The 21837-nt window shown below is 58.5% G+C and overlaps 1 protein-coding gene across 1 annotated transcript in view; it reads left to right on the top strand.

Moving 5' to 3' along the window:
* The first annotated feature begins 205 nt into the window (after positions 1-205).
* Positions 206-21837, top strand: part of MOB2 (MOB kinase activator 2) — a 50139-nt gene continuing 28507 nt past the window's right edge. The window contains exon 1 of the mRNA XM_079709556.1: positions 206-240. Coding sequence (XP_079565682.1) covers positions 224-240 — 17 coding nt within the window. The 5' untranslated portion in view covers positions 206-223. The remainder of the gene's footprint in view (positions 241-21837) is intronic.

The following is a 21837-nucleotide window of genomic DNA, read 5'->3' as shown; positions in this document are numbered from 1 at the left end:
CCGCGCAGGCTCCAGGAGGTGGGTCGGTGGGGGACAGGGCTGTAGGGGCGGCAGGGGAGGCCCGGACTACGTTTCCCAGCAGGCAGTGCGCTGCGCGTCACTTCCTTCGGCGCCCGCGGCGCGCGTGTGGGAGTGAGCGAACGAGTGTTTACTTCCGGCCGCCGCCGCCGCGAGCTGAGGGCCGAGAGAGTCGGGCGGCGGGCGCGGCGGTCCCCGCGCAGCCATGGACTGGCTCATGGGGTGAGTCGGGCGGCGGGGCGGCTGGGTGGCGAGGCTGGCGGGCCGGGCCGCGGGAGGGGCCGCGGGGCGCGCCGCGGGCGGCACCGGTCAAGGGCGTCGGGCCGGGCGGCGCGGGCCGGCGAGGGGCGTCCCCGGGTTGGGCGCGGGGCCGGGGCTCCCCGGAGCGGGGTCGGGGCCGGGCCGGGAGCGGGGCCGCGTCCGGCCTGCAGTCGGCGCCCGCGCGGAGCGTCGCGTCCCGGGAGCCGGCCCCGGGCAGGCAGCCACACCTCGCCGCTGGGTGTCGGGCGGCGGGGGAGGTCGGACGGAGGCTGCTCTCGCCGGTCGCCGCGGCGAACTTGCTTCGGAAAGAGATAACTTTGACGCCGGCAGAGAACAGCCCCTTAAAAAACGAGGGAAAAGAAGCAAAAGCACCCAACTCTGCCAACGTCCGCCGGGGCGAGGTCGGCGGGGCCGGGGTGCGATCGGCGTCTCCGCGGGCGGCCGCCGCAGGGCGGGGTAGGAAGGAAGCATCAGCACCGGAGCCTGGGCTGGGCCCTCCCTCTCGTCGGCGTGTGTGTTGGGCTTGCTGGAAGTTAGATAAACGTATAGAACGTCACGTCGTCTTCAACAAGTAATTCTCCCTAAAAACATCACTTTTTTTCTTTTCTTTCTCTTTTTTTTTTTTTTTTTACTTTTTGAGGATCGAGAAGGGCTGGCACTTTTCACCCAGTAGCGTGGTCCTCCATCCGATCTGTGCCCAGCTCTGGTTTGTATAGCACCCCTCTGGAGTTAAGTTAGTTACTCCGGGAGCTTGGGGTGGGAGTGAGGAAGCGGTTGCTGTGTCCTTGGCCTCGACCGGTGGAAGGGCTTGTCTGGACACTGAAGTCCGGGAAGGGAGGTGAAAGGTCCGATGTACGTTTCGTGTCAGTGTCTGTCAGGCCCTTTCGGGGTGTAAGCAGAGTGGAGGGTGCTGTCGGTGTAGTCAGGGACATGAATGAGACCCATCCTTCCCGGTAGGTTGGGTGGAGTTTAGTGAAGCGGGAGACCAGACAGCGTGAAGGATGAAAAAAGAGGCCAAAGAGTTACTGAGTGTGACGGGGTAGACCTGGAACCAGAGCGCAGGGCTGAGGGCGGCATGTGGGCGATGCAGGCGGCCAGCCGCGAGGCAGGGCCGCTCACCTGGCTTCTTGCAGAGGCAGCACTACCGTCCCAGCCCCACTGCTTGTGAGCTGTGTGACTCCAGGTGGTTACTTCTTCTCCAGACCTGCTTTGAAAAAGTCATTTGTAAAGTGGAAATCATGGTCCTTGCAGCGTGGTGTTGTGGAAGGGTCCACTAGAGCGTTTACCACAGTGCCTGGCATTGGTGGATGCTGGTTACTGTTAGTAAGGAGAGATGTTTGTAGGAGGCCTTCCTAACCCACGGGCACCAAGCGTTGAGGGAAGACAGCTGTGTTTGCTTTATTTTGAACCATAGATGCTTGCTTTCTGTGTTTATCAGGGGGGACTGCTCTGGAGGCTACCCGGCCTCCCAGTGAGTCGGTTTCAGGGAAGTAGGCTATTGACTGGCTGAGTTGAATTAACAGGGCTTAGGGTAGGAGGGACCAGCCCGATCAGCTGGGTTGCCGAGGGGGCAGCTGACTGTATTTTGTCTGTGTGTGGTTGTTATGTGCTCACGTCCATAAGAAGCAGGTACTCTGTGCCTGGAAACTGACCAGCAGTCCGTTTTTTTAACTGCCTGAGGTCTGTGCTTTATGGACTTCATTGTCATCGTTGTGAACAACCAGAAATTTTCCACAGCTGTAGGCTTAGAAGGCTCTGGCTCTCGAGGCGCTTGTCAGGGCTGTCTGGGTAAGACCAGCGGAGCCCTTACCTCCCCGTCGTGGGGAGGCCGGGCCCAGTGTTGGAGGAAGACAGCTTTGAAAGGGACGGGCTTGGAGCTGCTGCCTCTGTGGTCTCTGCGGAGGGAAGGGAACATTCGCTGCCGACTGGATGTAAAGTAGGCAGTTCTGAAAGGGAACTAGAGATCTCCAAAGAGGGGTTAGGATGGAGTTTGCTTATCTTCGTGCATGTGTTTTTAAACTTGGTGGATTGCATATCAGACTTGGTGAATCATGAATTCTTTAACATTTCCATAACTATGAACCACCCCCCTTAAAAAAAAAAAAGTGGAACAATCTCAGTAGTCAAGTTCTCATCTTGTTGAGAGCATGTTTCCAGGGTGGTGTCTGAGTATGCTAGGGCTGGGAGGGCCCCGGTGTCCCTCCGTCCCTCCCACAAGTTTACTGAGTATCTGCTGTGAAGTATGAGGATGCAGAGACCCCAGCTCTCCCACTCTGGTCCACCTGCCACTCCGCCTGGCCCCTCTTGTGAGGAGAGCCAGCCGGCGGCGCGTGAAGGGCCTGGCTCCTGCCAGACGCCCTTTACATGCTTAGTGCTGGGACCTCAGTTAATCCTTTAGCCAGGTTTCAGCCTGGAAGAATTGAGGAAATGTGTGATTTTTTTACTGTTTCTTGATATTTTTATTAATTCACATCATTCAGTGTCAACCAGTTTGTTTGGAATAGAGTTCTCATGTTTTTAATGTCTTTTGTTCTTTTTAAAAGAAGTTTCTTTGCATTTGTTCGTCACGGGGGACAAAGTATGGGCTCAGCTGTAGTGGCAAACGGTGCGCCCTCCTCCTCCTCTTCTGATCAGTGTCATGACCAGAAGAGCAGTTTACAGATGTTCGAGTGAGACCACACCTTCCCTGTCACCGTAAGGGCCTTGCTGAGTAATGCTGGCAGCCTTATCTTCAGTCTCCCTGCCGTGTGTGAGGAAAGGGAGGCCTGCAGGAAGCCTGCTTGGGGAAGCTAGAAAGAAAGCCAGCATGTTACAGCTTGCTGCTGGACTTTGCTGGGGCTCACTTGAAGGAGAGTTTTGCGACGGGCGCCTCGCATCCGTCATCTTACTGTATGTTTCCTCTGCTTGGCATTGAGCACCAAGGTGTGTGGTAATTATTTTCCTCTGTTTTTACAAAAGTAATTTCTAACTTGAAAAGGGTCACGCTTCTTGTGTAGGTCACCTCTGGGGTCCTTGGTTCTACCCGTTCTGGACAGCAGCTGACAGGGTGGCACCCTTGCCCAGAGCAGAAGCTGCATGAGCTGGGGCAGGAAGGGAGCCACCCCGCAGAGCGTGGTAGTTTGGGGAGAACTTTTGTCCTGTCCTCAACTGGCCGTGGCAGGCATCTGTGAGCGGACGATAGGCGTGTGGTTTACATTTTACCCGACAAAGCTGGGTCCAGGAGCTTCCCAGCCAGCATCTGGGAATATAGAAGAGGAAACACACTTCCTCCACTCCTGGGGGCCTACGGGGTGAAGTTTGCAGGGACCTGCCCGCCCGCGCCCTCTAGCCCAGCCCGCACCCTGCGAGCCCCTTGCTGGGGCCGCTCGGACCTTGACGTCAGCACCTCCTTTCCTCCCCGGGGCCAGATTGAGGTGGGGTGAGGCGCAGGGTAGGGCTTCCTGGCTCTGGCCAGAGGAGACAGGCCTCCTGGCCTGGCGATTCACTCTGCAGGGCGGTGGAGTTGGCACTCTTGGGCAGTGCCTAGGGTGTGCTATGCGGTCGGGGGCTTTCGGGCCTGATGGATCTGCCGGCAGGAATCTTGTGCTCAGGTGAAGGGGATCCAGCCCCGTGGATGCCACCTCTGCGGGCATTTGAACCGGGTGTTGATGACTTTCCCTTGGCACTTGGCCTCTGGGGAGGGCGTCGCGGTGGCTGGCAGTCAAATCCCATATGAAAGCACACAGGCTGAGCTTGCTCGATTCTCTAGGGTTTTGGGTTTTTTTTTTTAACAGCCTCATTGAGGTATAATTTACCTACCATAAAGTTTACTTGCTTTAAGTGTACAATTAAGTAATTTTTAGTAAAATTACAGAGTTGTGTGACCAACACCACAGTTTAGTGTGAGAATGTTGGCCTCACCCCCGAAAGAAATCTCGTGTTCAGTGGCTCCCCGTTCCCTCCCTGACCCTAGGCAATCACTGATTTACTTTCCATCTCTACAGATTTGCCTATTCTGGGCATTTCTTATGGAAATGGAATGGAATCACAACACGTGGTCTTCTGTGACCAGTTCACTTCGCTTAATGTTGTGAAAGTTCATCGGTGGTGTTGCTGGTGTCAACTGTCCTTTTTGTTGACAAATGATATTCCGTGGTGTGGAGATACGCATGTGTTGCCTTTCCACTGACACCTGGATTGTTCCTGCTTTCTGCTGATCCTGAAAGATGCTGCTGTGACCCAGCCTCTTCCAGCTGTGAGCCGGACCACTTCCTGCCGGGAGACCTCCAGTCCCGACTGCGTTCACCGTCTGTCCTGGGCCAGACCCCGAGCTCAGGATCAGTGTCCCCGATGGAGAAGACAGTCTGCGCTCTGTCAGGCTGGGCAGGAGGAGCAAATGATGCGGGCGGCAGAGGACAGGCCGGGAGGGCGGCTTGGGAGGGTGCACAGGAGTTTTCCAAGCAGAAGGGAGGAAAGGTCGCGGCCCAGGAAGGAGGAACGGCATGCGCAAAGGCACAGAGGCACGAAGAGAAAAACTGCGGCCAGTGGGCCCTGGAACCTGTGGTTGCAGGGCACATGCAGGGGCAGCTGCTTTCCAGGCAGGCAGTCACTGTGGCCTGGGTGTGTGGCAGTGCTTGCCTGGGGCCAGGGTGCGTTCAGATCCCTTTAAAGAGGGCCATGGTCACACGGAGCCCTTGCAGAACGAGCCCCACGTGCCTGGACACTCTTGGCAACACGTCATTTCTCATTTGTCCTCCTGCTTGGGGTGTCTGCAGGGAACCCTTGCGCAAGTGTCCCCAGGGACCCACCGGAGCACCGCAGGGAGGCTCTACGGGGTGGGCAGGGCCCGGGGCAGCCACAGTGCCCTGTTCCAGCCTCTGTCCTGGCTTCTCATCCCCAGGTGTCACTGTCTGCTGGGCTCACCGAGGCCTCTTCTCAGGATGCTGGGATAGCCGGGCGGCACTGGGGCGCTGGCTGCTGGACTTGTTGTCCAGAGCTCATGGTGTCCTGGGAGGGGTTCCCTCGAGTGGGTGCTGGAGGCTGCCTCTGTGGGGATGCCTCTGTCGATATTCTCGCTGTCCCAGCCTGTCCCACATTGTCCTTGCTGTGGTCCTGGAAACTTAGACGCACCCAAGCGCACGTTCTTGATTTTGTCGGGGACGGGCCTGCATGGCCTGGGAGGGAGGCCGAGCCCAGGCATAGGTGTGCTCGGCGGGGCACCCTCTTTGCCTGTGTTGGGTACGTCGGCCCCGCAGGCTGGTCTGGGAGCTGGTCTCAGTGCCCAGCGGTGACTTCTGTGCGTGTCCCCCGCCAGCAGTGGCCGTGTCCGGAAGAGGCGGTGGCGCGGGCTGTTCCCAGCTGACTTGGCTGGAGGGCCTGCCGTTCTTTGTCTTCCTCGTGTTTGTTTTTCTTTCTGCACAGGATTTCTCCCGGCCCGGGTACCCCCCGGCGGTGTGCAGGGCTGTTCTGTGGGATGGACCCTGGGGACATGGGACTAGGAACAGTTGGAACCGGAGGATAGAATGCGGATACTTAAGGAGAAGATGAGGAGGTCGTTGGTGGGTGACTGGGCCACGTGTGACCCGTGGTCCTGTTTGAGCGGAGCCGTGTGGCTTTGGACCGTGGCCACGTTCTCGTCGCCTGGTTTTCTTCTCTTTGAAGAAGTTTCCTTTGCCGGTGGGAGAGAGCTGCTGTGCACGGTCACCCGCGGTGGAACATGCGTGCGTCCTCCCTGCAGTGGTTTGCATGTGTGTCCCGGGGATGATGCCGCACGGAGGCACGGAGCTCCCACGGAGGGATCCAGGCCATGCTGGGAAGCAGGGTGGAATCCGGTGGGCGGGTGCTCGAGAGCCATTTTAGTAGGGCTTCTGGAGCATCTTTGAAAAGGTGCCATTTGAGCTAAGACCTGGGGAGGTGAGAGATGGGAACAGGGCTCGGGGGCTGGATGGTTTGGGGTTTGAATCCCGACTACAGCTTCACGAGTCATCCTGTTTTACCTCCCCAAGCCTCAGTTTCATTGTCTGTGAAATGGGCATAGTAGTAACCTTCCCAGCGGGTGGTGGTGGGATTTTATGAGGTGTCCACCGTGGAGAAGGCTCTGTGTCCCCTCAGAGTGAGGTGGGGCTTACCTGGCAAGGCGGCGCCTGCATGAAAATTGAGTGCAAGGGCTCCGCACCCTGCGGCCCTCAGGCCACCTTGTCACTATCACCTCTGCCCTGCCCTTGGAGTGCTGCTGTGGCAAGGACCCAGCCCTGTGTCCCGATGCACGGCTGCCCTCAGCCCCGCAGCCCAGGCTTCTGCAGTAGGTCTGGCTCTCAGGGTGACTTGGGCAGAAGGCGAGGGGTCGAGGGGTCAGGGGCTTGGCCCCCTGGAGGCCGCTTGATCCCATTCCCTGCCGATGGCGCCTTCCATCTGTAACTTGCCCGCTCCCGGTCCCCTGGTGGTGCCACACCCACCTTCCCCCGCCAGATGCCCGCGCTGAGGGTCGCTCTGGCGCTGATCCCAGGGTGGCGGGAAGGGCGTGGCCTGAACTGGCTCACCCGGTCCGCTCTCCCGCCCCCCCCGGGTGCTGCGGGAGCGCCCTGGCCACCCCTCGTGTCTCCTCTCCTGCCGGGATGGCAGAGCTCGGTATGGAAGGTAGAAGGTGCTGTGGTGGCCTGCTGTCGGTCCACGCCTGCTGCACTGAGAGTCTGTCCTGGGCTGCCAGAGGGCCATGTGCAGAGGGCACGGGCCTGGCCTGCCAGGCTGGCTCTCCAGCAGCTGTGTCCTCCTCAGATCCCGCACTCGGATCCCCGCATTGGTGCGGTCCAGCTGTGGTCGTGACAGGCCTCTTTGACCTGTTCCCCGGGTTCCTCAAGACTGAGGGTTGCAGAGGGGGCATAGAGGAAGCGGTTATCACCTGTCCCAGCTGCTCATTAGTGAGACGCTTCCAAAATAAATAGGCCTCTGGGCGGTGGCAGTTTTTATTCCACAGGGTGGGGCTGCCTCCCTCTTCCTGCCAGCCTGCAGGCTGATGGGAGCCACAGACCCCCGGGCAGAGCCTCTTCCTGCAGGCTTCTCAGAAGTGATGCTGGGCCCTATCTCCCACGGGGAGGGCGTTCTCGGGGCGCGCCGGGGGCTGCAGAGGAGGCCTCCACGCTGGGTTCTCTAGCTGAGTGTGGACTCCTCCTTCCCTACTTCCAGGCTGGCTCAGCAGGTGTCACGGCCCGAGCAGGTCCTCAGCGTGGCCCGGGGAACGCCCTCAGGGAGGAAGAGTGTCTGGAGGCGTGGGGCTGCTCCCACTCTGGCCCTCACCGCCTCAGCCAAGGCTTCTGAGTGGAAGGAAAATGTGGAAACCTTACGACAGGGGCTTCGGAGTGGCCGGGCTGCTCCCACAGGACGGGGCTCGCCGCGCCTCCAGAGTGCTCACTGCCTGCTCAGAGATCTTCGTGCTTTTCGGTGGTTTGGGTCAGGCCTCTCCTCGGGGCAGCTCTCCCTGTCGGGCCCTTTCTCTGCACCCCTATGGGCTGCTTAACCCGGCTTGGCTTCCTTGGCTGCTCATCAAAACAGACCCGTGACTTGTTTACAAGGACTCTTCTGATTCAACAGATGGAGATGCCGGCCCAGTGGCCCCCGGGCAGGGCGGGGGACGGAGGTGCCTGGAGGTGATGTTTACTGAGTGGGGTCCCCCCAGCCCAGCAGGCGGAAGGGAGACAGCCGGACGCCCCCACCACTGCAGCTTTATCTCGGTGGGGCCTTCCTAACAGCTGCTGGGGGCTGGGAGCGGAGGCGTGGGGAGTGGGGTGGGCAGGAGGACCCAGCTCGTGGCCTTCATAACGTCCCTTACCCCGCCACCCGCGCCCCGTAGGAGTGGGAGGGAGCCAGTTCCCTTGCCAGAGTGGGTGGAGGGCATGGTCCCACACGATCCAGAGGCCCCTGACTCAGGCTGGGGGGCCGCCAGTGAGGACAGGCGAGGTTGGCGTTCTTTGTATGTCCCCGTGTGCATTAGTGCTGGTAGGGACTGGAGGAGAGGTGGGCTTAGCGGGCACTCGGCCCCTGCACTCTGCTGGCCTCGGCGGGCGGGGGGAAGACGGCGCTCTCGGGGTGTCGTCAGCCCGCTGGAAACTGAGTCTCTGGCTGCTCAGAGAGGGGGACCTGAGGCGTTGAGTTCTCTTCTCAGACTGTTTCCTGTGGCCCCGCGTTGATGCCGCGAAGGGACCCAGAGACACTGAGCCTGGCGGCACCGAGTTGCTTTCCTCGCCTACCGGGCTGTGCCTGTGAAGGGCCAGCGCTGACTCGTGCCCACTTTTGGCTCCAGGGACTGGTGCGTTGGCAGCTCGGGACCTGGTCCCTGCGTCAGGTGAGGGACCCTCCCGTTGCCATCCCCACGAGCGGGCTGCCTGCCAGTGGGTCTCCACCTGGAGCCATCTCACCTTCCAGGGACACTGGGCAGGACCTGGAGGTGTGGTGGGGTGTTGCTGCTGGCCCCTAGTGGGTGGGGGCCAGGGATGCTGCTCGGCATCCTGCAGTGCAGGTGAGGCAGGTGCGGGTTAGTCTGCGTCTCCTCGCGGGAGGGCTGGAGCGGGAGCTGCTCGTGTGCGCGGGCCGCGCGGGCTTCCCTAGTGCGTCGTCGGCCTGCTCTTGGCTCCGTGGTCTAGCTTCTTATGCCTGGGGTGAGTTCTTTCTACTTTAACGGTATTAAATCCCAAGTATTAAGATGATAGAACTTGTTCTTAAAGAGACAGCTAAGAGCAGAGAGAGGAACTGGGAGTTGCTAGAACCCAGGCAGGGGGTGCTGTCTCACCGGCCCCTCCCGGCTAGCTGTGCTTCCCTTGGGCATGAGTTCTGCTGGCAGATGAGGGGACCGTGGGTGCGGCTGTGCTGGGAACCTGACCAGGGAACACAGACGGGTCGGGGCTGTCTGTGCACCAGGAGGCCCGAGTGAGCAGTGGGACAGCGAGTTGCATGTGCGTGTGTCTGGGCCAGGAGAGCCCCGGGACCTGTGTGTGCGTCTCTGGGCTGTGGCCTGGGCAGGGCTGTAGGGACAGACCAGAGCTTGTGCGCCCTGCCCTTTTCCTTCCTGGCTGCGTGTGAGCCCACACACGTGCACACACACACACACACACACACACACAGGCATGGGGACTGTGTGCACCATTTAGTTGATTCTGTTGGGAAAGAAATTCCATCCGTGCTGCCATCACGAAGTGTTCAGGAGGCCCTTGCTGGTCGGGGCTGCGTGTGGTTGCCGAGGCCGTGGAGAAGATGGCAGGCAGTGGGCGCAGTGGTGACACGGAGAGCTTGGAGCAGTGTCGTCCTCCAAGGAGCCCAGGTGAGCTTGGGATGCCCCCAGGCCCCTCTCGGGAGCTCTGCACGGCAGGAGTTCAGGGCTGAGCCGTCCCGAGCCTGGCGTTCACTAACCCTGCAGAACACTCACCCGCGCCACCCTCTTCCCCGTCCCACTGCCCTTGTTCTCTCTTAGCTGTTGAAGGTGATGAATGAACAGAAAAGGAGTCAAAAGAAGAAAATCCAGGCCCTGGATCACCCCCTGGGCTGCCGTGCCTTTCACTCCTCCCCGGAGGGCTGGCGTCCTCTCAGAGGAACTTCTTGCTGAGAGTGTGGGGCGGGTCATGCTTGGTGAATTTCCTTCCGTGTCCTGGATGAGCTGCGTGGCATCCAGGGGCCGGAGGGGCTTCAGCGGGCGTGCAGGGCTGAGCCTACCCATCTTCCTGGGAATCACCGACACGGGGTGTGCACTGGGGACCGCTGGGGCCGCGGCTTTTTCACAGGACAGGGCTCGCTCTCTGCCACGAGAGGAGTGTTTTCTGTTGGCCGAGGGTCCTGTGCCCTGCTCGCCCGACGATACCTGTAGCAGGTGCTTCCCATTTCGGGTGTTCGTCTTCTCTCCCGGACCCACAGGTAGCCTCGCTCCCTCGGCACGGGAGCAGGCAGGCAGGCACCAGGGCACCCCAAGCCAGCCTGTGGGCAGCTGGCTGCGGGGCATCAGCCCTGCAGGGTCCGGTCCCAGGAGGGGGCGCCGGCCAGGAGGGCTGAGCGCCCACTCTGTGTGCCGTCTGCAGGTCAGGTGATCTTGGGGTCACGATTGCTTTCCGAGCTCGGGCACCCGGATCAGGGGAGGGGGCTCCCAGCCCCTGCCCTGCAGACTGGTTTTGGCTGGGACATGTTTTCTGGGAGGTGCCTGCTATGTGGCAGGTGTTCTTGTGACCGCGGTCAGGTTTACTAGCTTCAGGGATGCAGACGTGCTCACGCCCCATAGAGCATTAAAAGCACCGAGTGCATGCGCTGGTGGTCTCGCGGGTCATGCCCGTCATCACGCAGGCTGTCCCTGCTGCCTCCCTGCCCGGCCTGCTGCCTGCCTCCGATGCAGAGCGTCGGATTGGATCCGGGTTGCCACCTGCAGCGGGCCCTGGGTCTCAGGGTGCTGTTTGCAGAGCGCTGCACCGCCCCACATCCGCTCTGTGCTGTCCGAGTGAGACCCAGGCGCTTCTCTGGACGTGGGCACTGCAGCAGGGACTGAGAAATGCCTTGTGGTAAAAAACCCTTGTTTTCTAGTACATTCTTGTGTTCCTGCTGGAAGGCCTCCTACCTTTTTGGCTGAAGAAGTGCAGGGCTCAGCTGAGTTCTGTCAGGAGCTCCCGGCATTTATAATTCATGTGAAAATAAATGTATCCTCTTGTCATGACCTTGCTGGCTTTCATGCACTTCCTCCCAGGCCAACCTAGTGCAGCCGGGTTTTTTTTTTTTTTTTTTTTTGCGGTACGCGGGCCTCTCACTGTTGTGGCCTCTCCCGTTGCAGAGCACAGGCTCCGGACGCGCAGGCCCAGTGGCCATGGCTCACGGGCCCAGCCGCTCCGCGGCATGTGGGATCTTCCCAGACCAGGGCACGAACCCGTGTCCCCTGCCTCGGCAGGCGGACTCGCAACCACTGCGCCACCAGGGAAGCCCGTGCAGCCGGGTTTTAAGGATGCGTGATCGTCAGCCCCACGAGGCAGGAACGATCCGTACATCCTTGCTCGTGTGAAGCCGCGGCGGGGTTGGGGGGAGCTGTGCTTCCTCTTGGGGTGCTTTGTTTTTTCTTGTGTGTCTCCTCCTCATGGGACTTGTGGTTGTAGGTGGGAGCATTGGTCGTTTGCCGGCCCCTGAGTCTGAACTGTCACCAGGACGGCAGTGGGGCCTGTTGTTCACGGCAGATGTCCCCTCTCTCCTGAGATGGCTCCACGCCAGGGTGCAGTGCTGCCACCCTGATGGTGGAGCCTGTGCCCCTGGGGGCGTCAGTGGAGCTCATGTCCCGCTCATGCAAGATCCAGGGCCTGCCGAGACACCAAGCTGGAGTCCCTCCCTGCCTCGCCCCACCGGGGCCCCGCGTGGCCATCCACACAGCACGGGGTTGGGGGGACGTGCATAACGCCGACCTGGAAGCAAGTCTGTGCCCCCTGGAAGCCCTCCCTTCTCTGCTCTGCTCGGGGACTGGGGCGATTCCAGTTTACCTCCCAGCTGGAGACCTCCCCAGGCTGCACGTGTGCTCCGTGGGACCTGCGTGGTCTTTTTCTGGATGGAGCAGCTCTGCTGTGTGCCGGGGGCATGGGGTTGGAGTGGCAGGGGCCTGAGGGGTCTGCTGTCAGCATCCGCCCTGCCTCAGGTCCACCTTCTCCTGCTTGCGGATCCTCCCTGCTCCCATCAGCACAGGCAGGACCCGTGGGGACAGGGCTGGCCGAGGGCTGGTGTTGGTGGCAGTGCATGTGGTGGTCAGAGACACTGCCTCTGCCATCTCACAGACTGGCCTCCGGTCCCCCGTCCACCACCAGCTGTGTGACCTTGGCTGCTGTGTCAGGTCTCCAAGCCTCAAGCACTCCCCATGTGTGGGGGCGTTGGCACCTCGCTGGCAGGCGGCGGTGTCCTCGTGTCTGTTCCTGTCATGCCTGCTGCGGTGACTGTGTGGTGGGAACAGGCACTGCTGTGAGGGATGTGGTGGCCGCGTCTCCACGGTGCCCTCTCCCTGCGTTTACCCGCGGTGGGGGGACGTCAGGGCTGGGCGCACAGCTGTGCTTCCACGGCATACGTGGACCTTCAGGAATCAGCGCCTGTGGCGCTACAGGGGGGCGATGCCGGTGCTGGGCTTGGGCTGGCTGTCCCCAGGGGAGGGAGGCCATGGGACTGGACGGTGGGGTGGGGGTGTAGTGAGGGAGCTGCCCCGCCCTGTGACTCTTCCCAGAGCCGGGGAACTATGGGACCACAGGTCACTGGTCTTTGAGTCGGCTCTGATAGTTCAGGTGTAGGATCAGGACACTGCACCTGCATATGTCCCCAGCTTTCTGCTGATTCGCTGTAGTTGGGGTCACAGGATCCTCCTGGTCACACAGCAGATGGGAGAGCAGTGGTAATCACAGGCCCCTGCTGGCCTCCGGGAGCTGCGTGTACCTGCCAGGAGCAGTTCACAGGCAGCACGGCACTGCGCTTTTCCGTCTCTCATCCCTTTCCTGGAAGTCCAGGTCACTTTGTTTCTAACAAAAACAATAAAATGTTCCCTAAAATGACGTTTGGAGGGTCTGGGGTGGAGACTGCACTCTTTGGCCTGTGTGCCTGGGCCTAGAGCCTGACTGCTCACACACCCCACGGTCCTGGTCACAGGGCCTGATTCAGAAGCCAGTTGTGGGTGGTGTGACCACATGAGGGTCACAACTTCACTGGGCTCCCTCCAGGCAGGCCCATGGTTCCCTGGGCTGACCCAGCTCCCGGGCCACAGGCTCTTCTAGACCCGGGCACCCGTGGGTGGAGTTGGGGAGCATGTGTTTGTCTTTGGCTCAGATCTTCTGCAAACCACCAGAGTACTGACCGTGTTGTACTCCTGCTTAAAAGTTAGATCCTCTGAGGCTTCCCTGGTGGCGCAGTGGTTGAGAGTCTGCCTGCTGATGCAGGGGACACGGGTTCGTGCCCCGGTCCGTGAAGATCCCACGTGCCGCGGAGCGGCTGGGCCCGTGAGCCATGGCCGCTGAGCCTGAGCGTCCGGAGCCTGTGCTCCACAACAGGAGACGCCACAACAGTGAGAGGCCCGCGTACCGCAAAAAAACAAACAAACAAAAAAGACCCTCTGGACCTCCTTGCCTAAGGGATGAAGTCCCCATTTCCCTCCATCCCTGACCCCCAACCCATGGGTGCCCGTTGCACTACAGCCTGGTCAGGCCTCTGATGTATCCTCTTCAGCCAAGACCCCTGGCCTGTACTCACGCTGTCTCCTTGGCCTGGAGAGCCTGCCGTCTGCCTGCCTGACTCCTGTGTGGCTTTCTGGCCATGGGCTCCCAGAACATTTGACCTCCAGCTTCAGGGCCCAGTCACAAATGGGGGCAAGAATGAAGCTTCCCACCTGTCTTCTTAAAGATGCTTGCCCTGTCTGTTAGAAAGAGAAATTAAGAAAATGATCGCATTTGCAATAACATCAAAAAGAATAAAATGTTTATGAATAAACTAAGCAGGTGAAAGATCTGTATGCTGAAAACCATAAGACATTGATGAAAGAAATTGAAGAAGACATAAAAGATATTCTATGTTCATGGATTGGAAGAATTAATATTGTTAAAATGTCCACACTACTCAAAGCAGTCTACAGATTCGGTGTAATCACTATCAAAATTCCATTGGCATTTTTCACAGAAATATAAAAAATAATTCTAAAATTTGTATGGAGCCACAAAAGACCCCAAAGCAATCTTGAGAGAGAAGAACAAAATTGGAGGGATCACCGTCAGTTATTTCAAACTATATTATAAAGCTACAATAATCAAAACAGTATGGTATTGGCATAAAAACAGACATAAAGATCAATGGAACAGAAGACAGACCCCAGAAATGAACCCATGTGTATATGGTCAACTAATTTACAACAAAGGAGCCAAGAATATACAGTGGGGAGAGGACAGTCTCTTTAATAAACGGTACTGGGAAAACTTGACATCCACATTGAAAAGAATTAAACTGGACCACTTTCTTATGCCACACACAAAAATGAACTCAAAATGGATTAGAGATTTGAACGTAAAACCTGAAACCATAAAACTTATAGAAGAAAACATAGGCAGTATGTTGACATTGGTCTTGGTGATGATTTTTTTGCATCTGACACCAAAAGTAAAGGCAACAAAAGCAAAAATAAACAAGTGGGACTACATGAAACTAAAACCATCTGCATGGCAAAGGAGACCATCAACAAATGAAAAGACAACCTAGGGAATGGGAGAAAATATTGGCAAACCACACATGTGATAAGAAAGTTAATATCCAAAATATACAAAGAGCTAAAATGTACAAAAGACCTAAACAGACATTTCTCCAAAGAAGATACACAGATGGCCAAGAGGTATATGAAAAGATGCTCAACATCGCCAATCATCAGGAAAACACAAATCAAACCACAAAGTGATACCACCTCACAGCTGTCAGAATGGCCATCATCAGAAAGAGAAGAGGCATCAAGAGTTGGCGTGGGTGTAGAGAGAGGGGGAAGCCTCATGCCCTGCTGGTGGGAGTGTAACTCGGTGCAGCCACTGTGGAGAACAGGATGGAGGCTCCTCAAGAAACTACAAATGGAATTACTGTATGATGCAGCAGTCTCACTTCTGGGAGTACATCTGAAGGAAATCATTACCTTGAAGAGATTTCTGTACTTCCACATGCACTGCATCACTATTCACAATTGCCAAGGTATGGAAATAACCTAAGTGTCCATTGATGGATGAATGGATAAAGAAAACATGGTACGTGTGTATGTATATATAGATCCTTCAAGAGGGAAAAGGCCGGCCACCGGGGGACGCATAGTGCACACGTCAGTGACAGAAGGCGCATCCAGACCCTGTCAGATCACAGAGAAACGGGCAAGAGGCTCCGCGAACGGACACCTCACAGGAGAGGACACGCTCTTGCCCTGATGAGAGGAAGGGGCCCGGCCACGCTGCTCACCGCCATGGGCAAGGGGCTGCCCAGGGCTCAGGGTCGCCTGTCTCTGCTGACTTCACGTAACTGGACAACCAGACCTACGTAAATAGTCTTTCCTTTTAACCCTTTTACGCTTAGTGTGCACACGTTTAGGTTCCACCCTTGCCGAGCTGTGGGCCGAAGCCCCACTCACGTCGAGGCACACGAGCACCTTCAGCTCCTGAGGCGCCGGGCAGTGTGGACAGAAGGGGGAGAACGCGGTGCCAGGAGAAGCCCGGCCGCTGCCTCTGGGGCCAGAGGCAGAGAAGCTGCAAAACAAGAGGGGCCCCAGACAAACGTCGGCTGCGTGACTGGCATGGCCCACGTCTCTTACTGAAGGATTTTGAAAGCAGCCTTTGTTCATGAAAATCAGTAAGATCCTTCCTTTTCACCTCGGCTGATTCTGGAGTATTTAGGGTGAAGTTGTCTAAAACAGAAGGCCCACTCTCCCCGCTCCTGTCTGCAGGCTCTGCCCTTGCTCTGTGTCGCTGGTCGGTCATGTCAGAGCCCCTTTGCCTGGCTGTGATGTCGGGGATGCCAGCATCTGCTGGGATTTCTGGACAGGCTTTGCTCCAGTGAGTGTCCTTCTCCATCAGACCTCACGTGAACACCTGGGCTCTGGTGGCCCTCCTGATAGAAATCTGCTCTGTGTCATGGTGGGGCCCACACTAGTGCCCATGGCGTCCCCCTCACAGATTTCCAGAATGTGCTGGGCCCCACTGGTAGCTTCTCCCTCTGTTCCGTGTCCAGTGTCTTCTTGGTGCCACAGTCTGTCTGCTCCACTCCTCCACCGGGGTGGCTGGAGGCCGCCCAGAAAGGCCCCCATCCCCGGTCTCCTGTGCTACCGCGGTGTTCTGGCCTCCCTCCAGCCTCTGTTCCTTCTGTCGGCTCCCCTTGCTGGCCATCCCTTTGGAGGCAGGGCAGTGAGGTCTTGGGTCTGTGAACCAGGGTCTCTTGTGGCCGGCCTCGGGGTAGGGGTGCCCGGTGCCGCATGCATCTCGGCCCCCTCTGCTGGCATCTCCTGGCCTCTTGCTAGCATCCCAGAGAGGCGGCGGGGCCCTTCCTGCACGCCAGCCTGCCCGTGGCCAGAGTGCCCGGCAAGACAGGTCTGCCTGGCCATCTGCCTTGGAGGAGCCCCAGCAAGGCACCTTGTGAGGCGAGTAGCTGGACACCCAGCGCGAGCTTCCTGGGTCAGGTGTTAGAGGGGCTCCCGAGGCTGCCTTCGTTGTGTCTCCCGTGTGGCTGTAAGGACCCAGCACTACAGAGCTTCTTGTGAGCCACTGGGGTCTGAGGGCATGAAAGCAGCCACTTTGTACAGGGGACCGTGGCATGTGGTGGGCACCATGGCAGCTCAGGACATTGCGACCTTGCCCCCTCTCGCTCGCTCATCCACCCTGGGTGACTGGGGATTCTGGGGAGAGGGAAATAAACCCTTAGCCCCATCAGAGCTGACGGACAGATGAGCAAGGCCCCGTGGGACAGCTGACCACTTCCTCTTGCGCTCCAAGCATCCTCTGGGCCCGCAGAGGGCCCATCCTCGCACATGGCCCATTCTCTGCCCACAGAGGTGATGGGAGAGAGGCGATGCCAGGCTCTCACAGTGGCCACAGGCAGGCCAGGAGCTTGGTCTAGAAGACATCTGACACAGACCTCTCTGTGTGCTGGCCAGGAAACCTCCCTTCTCAGAGCTCACAGTCTTTGTGTGGTCCCCACTCGCCTCCAAGGTCAGTGCTGGGCACTTACTTTTGTTTGCTTTGTGTCTCATTTTCTCCTCATTGGGTGAGAGGGAGAGAATAGGAAGATGTGAGCCTTCCCCTTTCTGAGGTGTAGACGCACTGATGAAGGCTGCGTGCCAGTGTAACCCGTGGGAGTGTAGCAGAGTTTACCTGAGGTGGTTGTTTCCTGCGTGCTGGTCACAAACAACGTGGTGGGTCCATCTCTCTTTGCTACTTGTTTTGTAGGAAGCCCGTTGGGGGCCCTCCCTTGATGCTACATCTTGTCACAGGCTTTCTGTTACCGGCTGCCTGCTGGGTGGCCCAGGCCCTGCCCTGGCTGGCGCTGTCTTTTATGGCCCTCCATTTGATGGGTGAAGTGTCAGTCCACTCTCACCGTGTTCCTTCTTAGTGGGGCTGAGCCTATTTTGATGTCTTTTATTACCTTTTAAGAGCTTTCCTCTGTGAACTGCTCGGCACAGTCTCGGGATGCTGTTCAGGTCCGCGTGCTGTGCTCACTGCTGGGAAAGGGATTTTTTCTTGCCCGTGCTTCCCGCGCAGAGGGACTTCCCTCCGGTGCCAGGAGCTGGTGCCACACTCAGATGTAGTAAGACCTTGGAAGCAGCTGGGCTTGGCGCCTTCTCTTTGCACAGCAGGGAGATTTCACTTTTCTACCCGCAGACACGCTTGCCGGGGCTCTTCTTTCTCTCACCGCGTCAGTTCCGTTCATTTGGAAAATGCTCCCTCCCATCGTGTGCCCGAGGCTCCTGTGCTCTCCTGGCCAGGCCCGGGGTGTCCAGGAGCCAGTCGGCCTCCGGCCCGAGCCCCACACTCTGCGAGTGGGGACACGCTGGACTGGTGGGCAGCTGTCATTTCACAGACGGAAGGAGGCACAGAGTTGGGCAGCTGCCCCGTCCGGAGGCCAGGAAGTGACGGCCCCCTTTCTGCTCGGAGCCCACCGAGCCTGCTCTTGAGGCCTCTGGGCTGTGTCTAGGGCCCCCCAGGAGGCGGACCGACCCACCTCGCAGCCCTGGGTTCTCTCTCCAACACAGGCTCTGGGCCGGGGATGGGGGTGGGGGGCGGGGGGGGCACGTGGAGCGCTTTGCCGGACTTGCAGGAGGAGAGAGGGAGGCTCCGCAGGTTGAAAGCGCCGCTTTTTCTCCCCGCGTGTGGCTCCTGCGTCCACCAGAGGGCGCGCCGGGCGCGCCGGAGGCCGCCAGCGGGGCCTGGGGCCCGGGGCGGGGCTTGCGGCCACCGGCCACCGGCCACCGGCCACCGGGAGAGAGGAGAGGCGCGAGCTGGAGCGAGCTGGAGCGCGCAGGCGCTGAGTGGTCCCTCCTGCTGCCGGCCGCCCCTCACGTCCGCGCGGGCTGCTGGCTGCTCCCGGTGCGCCGGGTGGCCCATATCATACGGCGGACCGGCAGCGGCCGGTGGGCTTGGCTGGAACCGCCCGATCGCCTGGGAAGGTGGGAGCCGCGGGCGGACGCCGGGCCTGCACGTGATTCCCACTCCCACCTGCGCGGGGGCGGTGGGCGCCCCGCCACATCCCCTCTGATGCTGGGCGGCCTCAGTGTTTCAATCTCTGAGTGGAAGGTGAAACAGGTGTTTTGTTGTCTCAGGCGGTCCACTGCTGGCCTGTTCATTTTACCCTGCTTCCCGCTCCCCTGCCCCATGCTGGGATTTTGTTTGGGGGATTCTAGACCACCTGTGCCCACTCCGTCTGGTGGCACCTGTCAGGGTGACGGACCTCAGGGGAATGTGGCCATTTTGTGCCCGTGTTTGGTTCCCTGCTTAGCTCTGAGCTCTGGGGAGGCCCAGCTCCGGGCCCACCACCACTGTCTGGCTGTAATAGGTGCCAGTGTTTGAGCATCTTTCTAAGGGGCCGCCAAGAGGAGAGTCTGCATTTTGCTGCTCCCTGACCTTGAGTGAAGTGTTTACTTCTCAGGGTCCTCATGAAAACAGCAACCCAACACAGAGCTTACTGTCCACTTGGCCATTCTGTCGTGATGGCCTGAGGCCTGGGACAGGGGCACTGCCAGGACCAGGGACTCTGCCTGTGGCCCCAGCAGAGGGGGTGGGGACCTCTCTGAGACACAGGCCTTCTCCAAGGAGTGTCAGAATCTCGAGAGAGGATAGGGTGTGGCTGGTGGCAGTGCGGTCCCACAAACGCGAGGTGCCCTGTGCACCGGGGCTCGCCAGGGGCCCCCCTTTCTGAGCAGGCCTCCCATATGCCACGCCCTCCCTGTGCAGGCAGGAGCCTGGGTAGCAGCCTTGGCCGGGCTCCGGGTGGAGAGTCCAGTGGGCAACAGATGTGTCCTTTGTCCTTGATCTCTGGGCACATCTCCACAGAGACAGTGATGTCCGTTTGGAAGCCTTGGGCTGGGACTTGGGTTATATCCCATGGCCTTGGACAGGGTGCAACTCACTCTCAGGGTTGGGTCAACGGGTTTTCTTTATTTTATTTTTTTAAAGAGAAAGATGAGTATATGATTCCATTTTTATTTTATTTATTTATTTATGGCTGTATTGGGTCTTCATTTCTGTGTGAGGGCTTTCTCTAGTTGCGGCGAGCGGGGGCCACTCCTCATCACGGTGCACGGGCCTCTCACTGTCGCGGCCTCTCCTGTTGCAGAGCACAAGCTCCAGACGCGCAGGCTCAGTAGTTGTGGCTCACGGACCCAGTTACTCCGCGGCATGTGTGATCCTCCCAGACCAGGGCTCGAACCTGTGTCCCCTGCATTAGCAGGCAGACTCTCAACCACTGCGCCACCAGGGAAGCCCCCAAGGGGTTTTCTGACTCCCTGGCATTGGAAGGTGGGGGATGAAGGGAGGGGTTATCCTGAGGTGCTGCCTGGGGCGGGGGGTTGGGCAGGGGCTGAGCTGTGCTGGGAGACTGTCTGGAAGAGGCCAGCCAGCCCCGCAGGCAGGGCAGGGCCTGCCTCTGTGAATCTGCCTTAGCTGGGTGGGAAGCCCTGCCCACAGACGGGCACAGGAGCTGTGGGCATCAATTGGTAGCCGAGTGTGGGGGCCGTCAGGAAGGGGAGAGCCCAGGGGGCCCTTGACGGAAGGGGAGCCGGGGGCCACCTGCCAGTATCCTGTGTCGCAGTTGGCCCTGATGCCTAAGTAGACTGGACTGGACTTGTGTGTGGAACCTAACCCCTGCCCAGGCCCACTGGTATGAGAGCTGAGAGTTCTGGAAAGGCAGAGACCCACGGGAACAAAGGTGGGAGACAACAGCAGACAGAGGAGGAAGTTGGAAAGCTGGTGAGCAAGTGGAACGCAGGCTTGAGGAAGCTGGAACCTGAGAGAGCTGGGAAGTTTCTCCTGAGGAACCTCTGGATGGCTTCCGGATCTGTGGGCCCTCGGAGCCCCCGAAGGAGTCAGTTGGAGGTCTGGAGGTCTGGAGGTGTGCAGGAGAAGCAGCTGGACACCCTGCTCCCTCCCACCTACCTTGAATCTGAGGGTCACTGTCTGGAGAGCATGAGTCCCAGCACTGCACCAGGGCCACCAGCATGCAGATCAAGCCTTGAGGACATCCCGCAGCCACAGTGGTGAGCTTCCCCAACCCAGTCTTGGACCCCAAGACCTGGCAACTGCAGTCCACTCTCCAGGTAGGAGAATGCCTGGAGTCTGACCCACCCAAGAGAAAAGACCTCCAGACACTGACAGTGGAGGGCCCGGCGGACATCACCCGTGCTACCTGCTATAGGGAGGCACACGGTCCCCCAGTGACATGCCCTGAGTGCCGCCCGCGCACTCAGAAATGTCAGGGAGCTCTTCAGTGCCACCTTTAAGTATGAGTGGGTGGCCAGGGCCACCAGGTGTTTTGTGGAATGTGTGAACAGGAACGGCAGAGACCAAAACCAAAAGAAAAAGAGGGAGCAGACTCTGAACAACCAAGTAAAATGGGGCTGTAATTAGTTTCCTCAGAGACTTACAGACCATGGAGAACCCCGGCAGATAAGAACTGACTGGTACAAAGAAGGAACATCCAGAGAATTAAAAAGAACGCTTGCAGGTTAGAGGTGCGATAACAAATTAAAAACCTGATAAAGGGATAGGAGATAAAATGTGGGTGTATTTCCCAGCAAGTAGAACAAAAAGTCAGGTATGGACACCGGGAGTGCAGGAGTAAAGACATCAGAGCATCAGTGCAGGGGGCTCTGCGGCCACAGGGGAATTCCAGAAAGAGCAGGAAACAGAAAGACGGAATTTTAAGCAACTCAAAAATTTTCCAGAATCACAGGAAGTGAGTTCACCCCATGCCCCACACACACAGTGAATGCTCCCTGTTCCCACAGCAGGGAACACGGTTGTGACATTTCAGAGCACAAGGGATAAAGAAAGGATTTCAGAAGCTTCCAGAGAGAGGAACAAAACAAAACAAACCAGGAATCCGAACAAAATTCCAACCCGGAAACTAAAAAATAATCATTAAGAGACTGTCAGAAAAGGACTTGCAACATGGACTTCTTTTCACATCAGCCAAACCGTTAATCCTGTGTGAGGATAGAATAAAACTTGCATGTAAATTCTGAAAAAAATATTGCATCTCATCAGCCCCCTTTCAGGAAACCTCTGAGGAGACCCAGTGCCGAAGGGAGAGGAAGGGGGTCTTCGGCCATGGGAGCGACAGCAGCCCCGCAGAGGGCTGGGGAGCCGCCTGGTCAGAGCTGGTCACCTCCAGGGGTGCAGGGAGGGGCCGCAGCTGAAGAGCCCCGGCTGAGACTTTCATTCCGGGCTCCCCGTCAGGAAACCACTCAGAAAATACTGAGGGTGGTTCAGGTTACCTCCGAGGCATTGGATCCAATCGTATGTCTTGTTTGGGGCCTGTCCTTATACAGATCTCCCTCAGCCTACCATGGGAATTACGTCCTGACAAACCCATCCTAAGTTGAAA

This window comes from Hyperoodon ampullatus (assembly GCF_949752795.1).
Source record: "Hyperoodon ampullatus genome assembly, chromosome: 7".
Taxonomy (NCBI): domain Eukaryota; kingdom Metazoa; phylum Chordata; class Mammalia; order Artiodactyla; family Ziphiidae; genus Hyperoodon; species Hyperoodon ampullatus.
The sequence above is the reverse complement of the archived record's forward strand: the minus strand, read 5'-3'. Positions and strand labels throughout refer to the sequence as shown.